Raw genomic sequence first — 12,775 nt, 5'->3', positions numbered from 1 at the left:
GAGAACTGATGACTACAATATAAAGTGTGGAGAGAACGGAATTTAAAGCTATTTAAAATAGATTTTCAGGGACACCTAGGAGGCTCAGTGGTTGAGCGTCTGCCTTCAGCTCAGGGCGTGATCCCGAAGGCCTGAATCAAGTCCCACATCGGGCTCCTTGCAAAGAGCCTGCTTCTCCCTCTGCCTATGTCTTTGCTCCCCGCCCCCCGCCCCCAGTCTGATGAATAAAATCTTTAAAAAAATAAAATTGATTTTCAGAAATTAGTATGATGAAAGTGCTTTGAGCCACTTCAAATTTAGCTACTTTCTTTTTTTTTTAATTTTTATTTATTTATGATAGTCACACAGAGAGAGAGAGAGAGAGAGGCAGAGACATAGGCAGAGGGAGAAGCAGGCTCCATGCACCGGGAGCCCGACGTGGGATTCGATCCTGGGTCTCCAGGATCGTGCCCTGGGCCAAAGGCAGGCGCCAAACCGCTGCGCCACCCAGGGATCCCACTACTTTCTAAGTATAAAGCATTAATACCCCGTGAAGACTAAGAGTATCCTGGGAATAGTCATTTATATAAAGATAGACTAAAAAGCCTCAGATTCCAGCTAGGACAGTGAGATTATTGTTTGCAAATTCATGAAAGGTGGGGCACCTGGGTGGCTCAGTTGGTTTAGCGTCTGCCTTCAGCTCAGGTCATGATCTCGTGGTCCTGGGATAAACCCTTGTCAGGCTCCCGGCTCAGCGGGGAGTCTGCTTCTCCCTCTCCCTCTGCCCCTACCTTCCCCTGCCACTCCTGCTCTCTCTCTCTCTCTCTCAAATAAATAATCTTAAAAAAAAAAAAAAAAGTGAATCCTTTAAAAAAAAACATATAAGGGGGATCCCTGGGTGGCTCAGCGGTTTAGCGCCTGCCTTTGGCCCAGGGCACAATCCTGGAAAACCGGGATCGAGTCCAACGTCGGGCTCCCAGTGCATGGAGCCTGCTTCTCCCTCTGCCTGTGTCTCTGTCTCTCTGTCTCTGTCTCTGTCTCTCTCTCTGTGTGTATGACTATCATAAATAAATTTAAAAAATTAAAAAAAAAACATATAAGAACTTGTGAATATAAACTTTCATAAAACCCCAAAATATTAGAAATGTATAAGAGAAAGTACATTTGAGAATAAAATTAATTCCTACTTCATATCGTTAGCTTTTAAGACTGGGATTTTCCCATGTTTACTTTTTAGCCCTATTTATTTTTTGGTAGTTACCAACAATAAAAAAAAACCTTATAAAGACCACAGGAAGCCTTCATAAAGCTTCATTCAGAAGGAAGTACAGAGATCTACGCTGAATATAACACTGCTGATCAGAAGTAACGCCTGGTGGTAAATGGAAGGCTACTAGTGGCAAGTTCTGGGGACAAGACAGAGAGGAAGCTTGGTTAGGAAAGACTTCCTGTTAAAGGTAGGGGAAGTGAATATACAAGTTTCCCTCTCATCTCATTAAATGCCACTAAAATGATAGTGAAAGGAAAAAAAACCTCGAAGTAAAAGAAGAGGGTAGATGATAGCAACGAAGTGTTGGAAGCTGGAAAACAGAATGACACCGACAGAAGATTCAAGAAAGCTGAAACCAAAGTCAGCTGTGTAGGAAACCCAGAAACAAGCCTGGAAAATTGCCAGCATCATGTACTTCTGAAGGTCAGGTGGGACTGAAAATAGAACTGATTGCAAATCGGAACATAAGCAATTGGATCCCTGATTTCCTCCCTCATCGCTCACAATGAGGTATTTGCTGCCTATCCTGCCTTCCACCACCCTAAAACTAAAGGTTTATTTTCTATTGTTGAGAGAATGTGAAGTCATGGGCACCAGGTATATTTCCAAGTATACTGGGATCCCCTCATTTTATCTTTTAAAAGATAAATACTTTATCTTTTAAAAGATACTGGGTGGCTCAACGGTTTGGCGCCAGCCTTTGGCCCAGGGCAGGATCCTGGAGTCCCACGATCGAGTCCCACGTCGGGCTCCTTGCATGGAGCCTGCTTCTCCCTCTGCCTGTGTCTCTGCCTCTCTCTCTCTCTCTCTCTCTCATAAATAAATAAATAAATAAATAAATAAATAAATAAATCTTAAATAAAATGCAAGATAAAATGATAAAGGCTGCTTGATACTTCTTGAACAGAATGAGATTTTTTTCTTCTAGGAGTTTGGAGATGAATCAATGATAGATCCATGCAAAACCAAGCAAATGAAAAAAAAGGGTAATTATAAATTCTAAGGAAAATGTAGAAAAGAAATTGTAATATATGGTTCATCTTTGAAAAATCATTTATATAATCACAATAATGGAAATATTAAACCATAATTATTACTATGTTGGGAGAATAAGGAAAGCTAAAAGAGAGAGTGTGTGTGTGTGTAATATGTGGGTATAAGAAAGTTAAATGTTCATCGTAGGAAGAAAGAGATAATATCTAAAACTGAAAATTCATGAAATAGGTAATAAGCATGTTAATTTTTAAATTTCAAAGAACCAGTTAAAATAGCTGGAGCTAACTGTCTCTGGGAATAAGGTAGGGAGGAAGAGAAGATGTCTAGTTTTGGCATTGAACTATTTTACTTTTAAAATTATGTATTATAACTTTAATTAAAATACTGTATTTTATTTTTTTTAAGGTTTTATTTATTTATTCGTAAGAAACCCACATAGAGAGAGAGAGAGAGAGAGGCAGAGACATAGGCAGAGGGAGAACCAGGCCCCACGCAGGGAGCCCAACATGGGACTCGATCCTGGGTCTCCAGGATCACGCCCCGGGGCTGAAGGCAGCGCTAAACCGCTGAGCCACCCAGGCTGCCCAAAATACTACATTTTAATGGTATAAAAGAAAGAAACAGCTCCGAAGTACCCAGGTCAGAGGGAGAGGAGAGACGAGATCTTCATACCCATGTTGTTGGACTCCAAAATCAGGGTCACTACGCAGAACAGGTTCACATTAGCATTGAAGACCACAAATTCCACAAAGAGGCTTTTGGTGCAATGGTCAAGCCAGTGGCTCTGTTCAAGATGCTGCAGAACACTGGGAAAATAAAGGGGGACAGGGCCAGCGACTTTCTCCATTTAACCCTGCAAAGGAGAAAAGTGCCCTGGCATTTCCAATATCACATACCATTTGCAAAGCTGCATTTCCAAATCTAGTTTACTTATAAAATATTATTACTAATGCTCAAACTTTCACTACTGTAAAATAGAAGTTTAGAAGACTATAAAGATGAAGGTTTTCATAATAGCATTCATACTAAGATTAAATGATCAAGAAAACGTATGTGGTGCTAAACATCTAGGGTAGGATTATTTTATGTCAACTACCTCTATTACTCTATTTCTACTTCTAAATGTTAAATGCTACTCTTTATTTATTTATAATTTTATTTATGTATTTAAGAGAGAGTGAGCAGGCCAGAGCATGAGTGGTGGGGAGGGACAGAGGGAGAGGGAGAAGCAGACTCCCCACTGAGCAGGGAGCCCGACCTGGTGCTCAATTCCAGGATCCTGGGATCATAAACCTGAGGTGAAGGCACATGCTCAACTGACTGAGCCACCCACCCATGTGCCCCTAAATGCTACTTGTTATTAATGGCTATTCAGTTTTGGGAAGTGTGAGGAGTGGAAATGTCATTATTTGGTTGGCATCATTTTTTTGAGTAAATTCTTGATATAAATTTAAATGAGAGATAAATTAAGCCCTTTCATATACAATGACAAAGATTCTTATCACATAGACATACAAAACCACTCTAAAGTCTCCGGCAATTTGACTCTGAATTTTGAATTGATTGTGGTTCATGAAGGGCAATATTTCCTGTTGAATTTGAAGATTACAGTTTGCCTAAACAAGAGATATCTGAATTGAAACTGGTAGGTATTTTCCCAGACGAGAAAAAAAAAATGAGTCTTGGAAAACTGCCAAACTAAAACATACCTGTAGTTTGAGGTTGAACAAGGAATTTTTAAACTAAAAGATTGCCTTAAAAGCCTAAGAAGTGTCTACAAGTGTTACAGACAACAGAGTAGCATTATAGCAGCTGTAATTGTCCTAAGAATGGACGAATGGACATATCTTGGTTCCCTTGTCCAGGGCTCAGGCTTGCTCACCTGATTGCAGTACTGGAGCTTCTTCCAAGTTTCACAACATACCCTCCTCCTGAGTAAGTGGCATGTTCCCCTTGGATAGGATAGCCACCCAGTATCTCTTGATTCTGATAATGCCAAATGCTGTCTGATTTTGTGATGTTTGTATCAGGGGGACCCCAGTTTACTCCATAGTTCTCTGTATCCTCTTGATCTTGGGGAGATAGCTTCACTTGTTCGTGGGGAGACATTCCAGTTGGAAGTAGTACGGCACTGGGAATGCGAATCTGACGAAGCAGAACATTGCCCAAAAGAAAGGAGTTCCCATCGGCAATAAACCCTAACAAAAGAGTACAAGAAACCATTTTTATAAATGTTTCATTAAGTTAGTAACAGAAAATGCACATTAAAAAATCTTATTTGAGAGAGACAGAGAGAGAGAGCACGCAAGCACACACAGCGGGATGGAGGGAGGAAGGGAGAGGCAGAGGGAGAAGCAGACTCCCTGCTGACCAGGGAGCCCAATGCAGGGCTTGATCCCAGGACCCCGAGATCATGACCGAAGGCAAAGGCAGAGACTTAACTGACTGAGCCACCCAGGTGCCCCCAAAATGCACATTTCACCACTATTTTAAAAAACATAATTGGAATTTCTAGCTAATGCAACCAGGTAAGAAAAAAGAATAAGAGGTATAAAAATAAGGAAGTGAAATGATCATAATTTGTAAGTGATACATAGGTGATCTAGAAATCATGAGAATCAACTGAAAGGCATCAGCAAGATGGTGAAATAGGAGGTGCCCTTGCTTGTATCTCCTCTCAGTAACAATAATTTGGCAGCCAGCTGCAGATGAAAGGAGCCGTGGGGTCCAAAGGTAGGGAGCGGTGAAACTCCAGTGGAGCCCAAGACCAGCAAACCATTCTGGGAAGGCAGGTCCATGCCCAGATGGCTGACTCACCCACTGTGGTCCTGACAACAGACCAAGAAACAGCTCTGTCCCCCTGTGGACTTGGCCACAACACCTTTAGGTGTTGGTCCTGCCACCAGCACCATATGCCAAGGGACCCAGGAGTCACTCCTGCCAGTGTTTCAGGTAACAGGTCTGCAGACCTTAGTCCTAACTGAGCGCCAATCCCTCTCAGACACAGTCCAAGGGTCCCTAGAGGCAAGCTCACCAAACTCAATCTGTCTAAAGATCCTGAAACGGCCCTCAGCTGGACGTGGCTGCAGTACATGAGCAGACCTGCTAGTCCAGAGACCTGCAGGGAGACACACCTGTCAGTGCTCCTGGAGACAAGCCTACCAACCTTGTCTGACTTCAGATCCTGAAACTTCCCTCTAACTTGGCTCCAGGCCATCCCAGCCATGGTCAGGGAGCAACCCTGCCCACCAGGAGACCTGATGGGGACACATTCATATATCCCTTTAGAACCAGGTCTGTAGACATTAGCCCTGGCTGTGGATCCAGAAGAGGCCTGGGACTCAGTTCAGTCCCTCTCAGCCACAGTCAAGGGCCCATCCTGCCTGCCCAGGGGCTCACCCAGTGACCTCGAAGGAACCCTCCAGAAATCTGGTGGGAACCACACTCATTCTTGTACCTGGTAATAGGCCTGCTCTGCTCCAACCCTTGTCCCATGCCAGCCCTTCTGAACATGGTTCTGTAGTCAGGCCTGTCCACCCAGAGACCAGAGCAGATCCATACCCACCTGAGCCCCTGGTGAAAGGCCGGGAGGGCGGGAGGGCTGGGATAGGAGGGAGGGACTGGATGTTGCTGGGGGCGGGAGCCTTCCCCTGTAAGCTCGGGAAGGGATCTGGAATTGTAAGTGGGATAGGACTTATCCTATCAGATTTATGTTTGAAAACAATACGATGGGGAAGATGGAATGAAGAGGGGCACGAGCAGAGACAAGGTTGTCCAAATGAGAGGTGGGAAATGGTACCTTCCTCTAGTTTTGACCTGCATTTCTCAAGACTGCTCTTGCAAAGCCTGTCATCTACTCTAAAGCTCTGGGTATTGTCTGAAAACACCAACACTCACCGGGCTGTTGGGGACGTGAGTAGACTCTTCTGCAGTGCTCATGGGAGTGTTAATCGGTACAAAAAGGAAAAGACTGGCAGTAGCTTTTTAAATTAAGAATGTATGCACATTTTAGCACATTCAAGGTATTCATCTTGCAGATATTATTTGCATGCTCTCTGTCTCTAAAATAAATCTTTGAGAAAAATATAGGGACACCTAGGCGCTCATGCTCTCATTCTCTCTCAAATAAATGAACAAAATCTATAGGAAAAAAATAACATTAAAAAAATTGAAAGTAAAGATTTGTTAGTAGTTGAAGAGATAAATCACATTAGGGGCAATTGGTACTGCTTTTCACCTCAGGTCTCCTTCATTATATTCCTTTATCTGCAGATTGCTGTTGTTCTTCCTCAGCCTGTCCGGGTAACTCATGGACGCTCTGTTGTTCCGCTAGCCAGAGCCCCAATCGCCCCAGTTAAAAATAATGATGGACACTTATCCAGTGTATACTATGGGTCAGACATTGTTCTAAGATCTACAGAGTTTTTATTTTTTTTTATTTTTTTTTTTTAAATATTTTTTTTCAATTTTTATTTATTTATGATAGTCACAGAGAGAGAGAGAGAGAGGCAGAGACACAGGCAGAGGGAGAAGCAGGCTCCATGCACCGGGAGCCCGACGTGGGATTCGATCCCGGGTCTCCAGGATCGCGCCCTGGGCCAAAGGCAGGCGCCAAACCGCTGCGCCACCCAGGGATCCCATCTACAGAGTTTTTAATCTTCACGTCAATCCTATGGGGCAGATCCTAACATTATCCTCATCATATGGATGGGGAAACAGGCACAACAGATTGTAATTTACCCAAGAACACACAGCTAATAGGTAGAGCACCAGGATCTGAACCTCATCAATCTGACTTCCAAGTCTGTGTCTTTGGACACCATACTGCAGAGCCAAAGACTCTAAGAGGAGGATCATTCCTATCAAGATGACACTAGCCTTAGCCACCCAGGGTTCAATTCACTTTTTATTTGGTCACTACTTTATTCAGCACAGAGTTACAGATCGCACATACAATGTGCCCTGAACCTAGAACCGTCACCATCCAAAACTGAACTAGAAAGAATCAACACGCGGGACATCTAGGTGGTTCAGTCTGACTCTTGATTTTGGCTCACGTCATGATCTCAGGGTTGTGTGAGATTGAGCCCATCATCTGAGCCCTGCTGGGCTTAGTGCTCAGTGCAGAATCTGCTGGAGATTCTTTCCTTCTCCCTCTGCCCCTCCCTGCACGGGGGCACTCTCACTCCCTAAATAAAATAAGTATCTTAAAAAAAGAAAAAGAATCAATGTACAATGCATAGGAGTTGCCATCTATAAAAACTCTCCTAAATGCACTAAAACCACCTTTATTAAGATAAGTCTTTTAGGTTTCTTTCCCTAGAAACATAGGAGACACTCTAGATCCCAAAAGGAAGCCATCAATGCTGAATTAAATGAACACAACAGTTTCCAGAATACAGCTTACTTAAGATCTAAAGTTATGACAAAGTGGGCAGCCCGGGAGGCTCAGCAGTTTAGTGCCGCCTTCAGCCCAGGGCGTGACCCTGGAGACCTGGAATCGAGTCCCACATCGGGCTCCCTGCAAAGAGCCTGCTTCTCCCTCTGCCTGTGTCTCTGACTCTTTCTCTCTCTGCATATCTCTCATGAATAAGTAAATAAAATCTTTAAAATAAAAATAAAGTTACGACAATCGGTAACTGGTAGAAAACATTGAACACGAAGCATCCGAGAAGTGGGTTATGTGTCCATACCTCTGTAATCCCCATAAAGGCTAGGAAGGAGGGTGTGATTGGCCCACAAGTAAAAATGCTTCAGAAGTCTGATCTCTGAGAAATGGCGGGAAAAGCTCTTCCGGAGAGCTTGATGGAGGTAAAACCTATTGGAGTTCTGTGCTGAGTAGACTGTGGTCATCAACAAGATAAGGAAGAGGACTTGTACTAGGATAGGAAAGGGCAAAAATAAATCACAGTTGAGTGGTTAGCTTCGAAATTCTCTACACCTCCTCCCTCATGGTTCCTAAGCCTTGGCAATTCCATATGGTTCAACCTAACAACTGTAAACAGATGAGCCAGCGTATCTAGCACGTAGTGGTACGTACAAATATCTACAAATATTGACATATTTCTTCCCAGAATTATTCTGCCACTATTCAGAAATTTTACCTGAAATAAGATACACAAAATCCAAATAAAAATTGTTGTATTTTACTTTTTAAAACTAAATGCACCCCTGCCCCCAACCTTTCTCTCTCTCTAGCTATCTATGGAGTGTGTTCACAAGAAAGGGAAGGCAGATTAAAAACAGAATTGGCCTTTTTTGGTCCAGGAAATTTGATAATCCAAACACTCACTGGATGTGCTGAACCAGTTCCCCTGCACTTATAGGAGAGCCAGTTCTGAAAGCATATTCATTTCCCCCTCCAGCCTGTGAAGCACACAGAGCAATCTGTGTTATTAATTTCTGTTTGTGGAGGAAAGGACTCATTCAAGCTCATGTGGACGTCTCACAACTCCCAAGTTCCCATTCACCACACCGCCTTAGAGTGCATATTTTTTCTTTTTTTTTGTTTGTTTGTTTTTGCATATTTTTTCAAAGTGAGTACTTTCAAATAGCTTTTCACTGTCCTCTATTTTCTTTTTCTTTTCTTTTTTTTTTTTTTGTCCTCTATTTTCATTTTCTTCTCACACCCCCATGGCTGGGAAACATGCTGCAGGGTTGACACATTACTGGTTGCTCTCCATACCCAAAATATCTCCTGTCAGCTTGAAGAGTTTCTTCTCTTTCATGGTTCTTTCTGGGCGCTTAACTGGACTGTTGGCAGCTGGAGCTACATAGATGGGGTTATTCTTATCTCTTGAGCCAGGTAATGGTGAGCATTTTGCTGTCAAAAACATAAATGTAGGCCAAAAAGTAGTTATATTTCATTAAGCAGTTATTCATCAACAATTGGTGAAACTCTGGGAGTACCTCCTGCTAAATGCTGAAAAAAACAAAGAATAAAGCTATCTTCATGGCACTTCTCAAACTATCATGAAGGATTTTTAAAAAATTGCAGTCCACTAGGGATTGATTTTTTTTTTTTTTTGATATTTATGTCTCTGAGAGAGAGACAGACAGAGAGGTATGGAGGCAGAGGGAGAGGGAGAGAGAATCTTAAGCGGGTTCCACCCTGCGCTCAGAGCTCATCACTGGGTTCCATCCCTGGGCTAAAAAACAAAGAGTTGGTCCCTCAACTGATTGTGCCACTGACCCAGCTCTGGGTGCTGATACTTTTATAAAATATATTAAAAATTAATAATTGGAAAAATGAAGTAAAATAGGAGTATGTAAAATCCAAATGCCATTTTGAAAATTAGACACAATATGTCTAAAACTGGTCTGTTCAATTGCTATAAAACTTTCTACATGTGTACTCTCAATTTCTGTATTTATCTTGGATGAGAAACAAACAGTTCTTTTTTTTTTTTTAAAGATTTATTTATTTATGATAGACATAGAGAGAGAGAGAGAGAGAGAGGGGCAGAGACACAGGCAGAGGGAGAAGCAGGCTTCATGCTGGGAGCCTGACGTGGGACTCGATCGCACCCTGGGCCAAAGGCAGGCGCTAAACCACTGAGCCACCCAGGGATCCCCGAAACAAACAGTTCTAATCAGCGAACCACGTGGTGGGTGTAATATTCTATAGCAGTGTTTTTCAAATTTCAGTGGGCACAGGAATCACACGGGAATTTTGCTCAAATTCAGATTCTGAGGTGAGACCCAAGATTACACACTTCTGAAAATTCCAGGAGATGCCAATGATGCTGGTCTGCAGACCACCCTGTGAGAAGTATCCAGAGACATGTGAATCAAGATGGAGAGAAAGAAGGAATTAGAAGAGGACATAAAACTTACCAGCAAGTATGTGACTAGTGCTTGGGGAATCACCAAAGAGAAAATAAACCTCCTAAGGAAGTCAGAGAAGGTATCAGAGTGAAACTTGACATTTGTTTTGAAGGATGAGTCAGATACAATTCTCCAAATGAACATGAAAAAAAAAAAAACCTCTTAGGCAGAGGGAATAGCAATTCAAGAGCACAGATAAATGAAAGGAGAACTAGGAAGGCAGTTGGAAATCAGATTAATTTTTAAAAATCTTGTAAGTAAAAATAAAAAAAATAAAAAATAAAAATCTTGTAAGTAATTACTTACCCCTTAGTAAATGTGTTTACCACCGAGCTTAAGAAATAGCTATCGCATGGGGTGTCCAGCTGGCTCAGTTGAAAGAGCATGTGACTCTTGATCTTGGGGTTGTTTGAGGCCCATGTTGGGTATAGAGATTACTTAAATAAAAATTCAGGGCGCCTGGGTGGCTTAGTCAGTTAAGCATCCCACCCTTGATTTCAGCTTAAGTCGTGATCTCAGGGTTGTGAGATCGAGCCCAGCATTGGGCTCCATGCTGGGCCTGGAGCCTGCCTAAGACTCTCGTCCCCTCTCCCATTGCTCATGCTCACTCTCTCATTCATAAATAAATAAATAAATAAATAAATAAATGAATGAATGAATGAATGAATGTAATTGCCACTTATAAAGTCTGATAGTGTTCATCTGGGATGGTATCCCTTCCTTTCCTTCAGAGAGCTAATCTAATCCTGAATTTAAGTTTATAATTTTCATGCATTTCTTCATTAAAAAAAAAATATACACATATGTATACATATATATATGTATTGTTTCCCATAATTAAAGAATTGTGTTAGTTTTTAGCTAATCATTGTGTTTGTGAGGTTCACCTGCACGATAGACGTAGCTTATTTAAAGGATAGTTTCCCTCAGGCTTAGTGACTGAATGTGAGAAATAGGAATTTAGGATTACTCTGACCTTTTTAGAGAGTGGGGATGTTCTTCTTGGAAAGGAGGAAATATATAGGCATCCGGATGGTGCAGTTAGGGTTAAGCGTTTGACTCTTGGTTTAGGCTCCGGTGATGATCTCAGGGTCTGGAGATCTGGCCCCACGTTAGGCTCTGTGCTTGGCACAGCATCTGCTTTGGATTCTCTCTCCCTCTCCATCTGCCCTCTTGCTCTCTCTCTCTCTCTTAAATAAATAAACAAACTTTTTTAAAGCATGAGAAAATATAGTCAAGAAGGGGTTTGCAGGGCAGGCCATCCTGATTGGAGAACGTCTGATTTGAGACAATATGAAGGTATCCGATACAGGTGGTGAGTGGTTGGAAACAGCCCTGGGGCCTCAAGAGTGAGAGAGATTCAGGAGATGTAGGACACAGACGCGGAGTAAAGCGCTGAGAGAGCGCGAGTGTCGGTGAGGCACTGGTTTGTCTCAGGCAGTGGATGGAGGAGGAACAGCCAGCTATTGAGAGGCAAGATTCCTGTACAGAAAAATCTGAGTCAGTGACATGCCTGGATGTCCAGTGTTCCGATATTTGTTCTTTGCAAAATCAGATGCTGGTAGTTAGAGAACTATTGGAATTACCCACGAGTGCCAAGATCCTCCTCGTCTGTTGTTCCTTCTCTTTGGTAAGCCACGGCATCCTGCTCAGCATCAGGGAATCGAACAAAGCAAGGAAGATCGCCTAGACAGGAAGACCATAGGAGAAGGTGACACCGTTACACAAAGGTGAAGGTATAATTCATGCATTTCCATTATTTGGCCCTTTACTGCCATGGAAAACTGAAAATTAGGGAGTTTCATAATAATTTTTGCATAACCAGGGACCTGGTTAATACAATGTTTATATTTGTATTTCTGCCTGCAGTCCTTAAACTGCTTAGCTAGGAAAGCTTAAACTATTGAATGATTTGTGATGATCCTTGCAAGTTACTTAAGAACACCTGTCTTTGCATGATCTCAGATGAGCCGGACGGAGAAGCTACACTTTTTTTTATAAAAGATTTTATTTATTTATTGATGAGAGACACACAGAGAGAGAGGCAGAGAAAAAAATTAGAGATTTTAAGAAAATCTTAACATTTGGAATATAAACTATCACTTTTAATATATCCAGACTAGCTTTCACATCACTACATTTTTTAAAAAGATTTTATTTATTCATGAGACACACAGAGGGAGAGGCAGAGATATAGGCAGAGGGAGAAGCAGGCTCCCTGTGGGGAGCCTGATGCAGGACTTGATCCCAGGACCCTGGGATCACAACCTGAGCTGAAGGCAGATGCTCAACCACTGAGCCACCCAGCTGCCCCCATCATTAATTTTTCTTTAATATTTTTTTTAAATTTTTATTTATTTATGATAGTCACAGAGAGAGAGAGAGAGAGAGAGAGAGAGAGAGGCAGAGACACAGGCAGAGGGAGAAGCAGGCTCCATGCACCGGGAGCCCGATGTGGGATTCGATCCCGGGTCTCCAGGATCGCGCCCTGGGCCAAAGGCAGGCGCCAAACCGCTGCGCCACCCAGGGATCCCTTTCTTTAATATTTTTAATGGTTCCCTGGCATTCCATTATATGGCTATGGCTATCTCATAAGTAAAGCAGTGTCCTATTTTTGGGCATTAAGTTGTCGCCAATTTTTAAAAATAAAGTGCTCAGAATTTTCTCAGGATAGGTCTTTAGAATTGAAGCTTATTTACTAAA

The 12,775-nt window shown here is 42.3% G+C and overlaps 1 protein-coding gene across 8 annotated transcripts in view; it reads right to left on the bottom strand.

Annotated features, from left to right (window-relative positions):
- Positions 1-12,775, bottom strand: part of PKD1L3 (polycystin 1 like 3, transient receptor potential channel interacting) — a 70,500-nt gene that overhangs the window by 13,618 nt on the left and 44,107 nt on the right. For 7 of the 8 annotated variants that reach the window (XM_072817503.1, XM_072817527.1, XM_072817512.1 and 4 more), the window contains 5 exons: positions 11,659-11,758; positions 8,931-9,068; positions 7,939-8,124; positions 4,128-4,443; positions 2,918-3,051 (listed from right to left, as the gene is read on the bottom strand). In XM_072817503.1, coding sequence (XP_072673604.1) covers positions 2,918-3,051; positions 4,128-4,443; positions 7,939-8,124; positions 8,931-9,068; positions 11,659-11,758 — 874 coding nt within the window. Of the gene's footprint in view, positions 1-2,917; positions 3,099-4,127; positions 4,444-7,938; positions 8,125-8,930; positions 9,069-11,658; positions 11,759-12,775 lie in introns of all 8 variants that reach the window. The other variant, XM_072817533.1, reaches the window with a different exon arrangement.

Source organism: Canis lupus, chromosome 3 (genome assembly GCF_048164855.1).
Source record: "Canis lupus baileyi chromosome 3, mCanLup2.hap1, whole genome shotgun sequence".
Lineage (NCBI taxonomy): Eukaryota > Metazoa > Chordata > Mammalia > Carnivora > Canidae > Canis > Canis lupus.
This window is presented reverse-complemented; position numbering and strand designations above follow the sequence as displayed.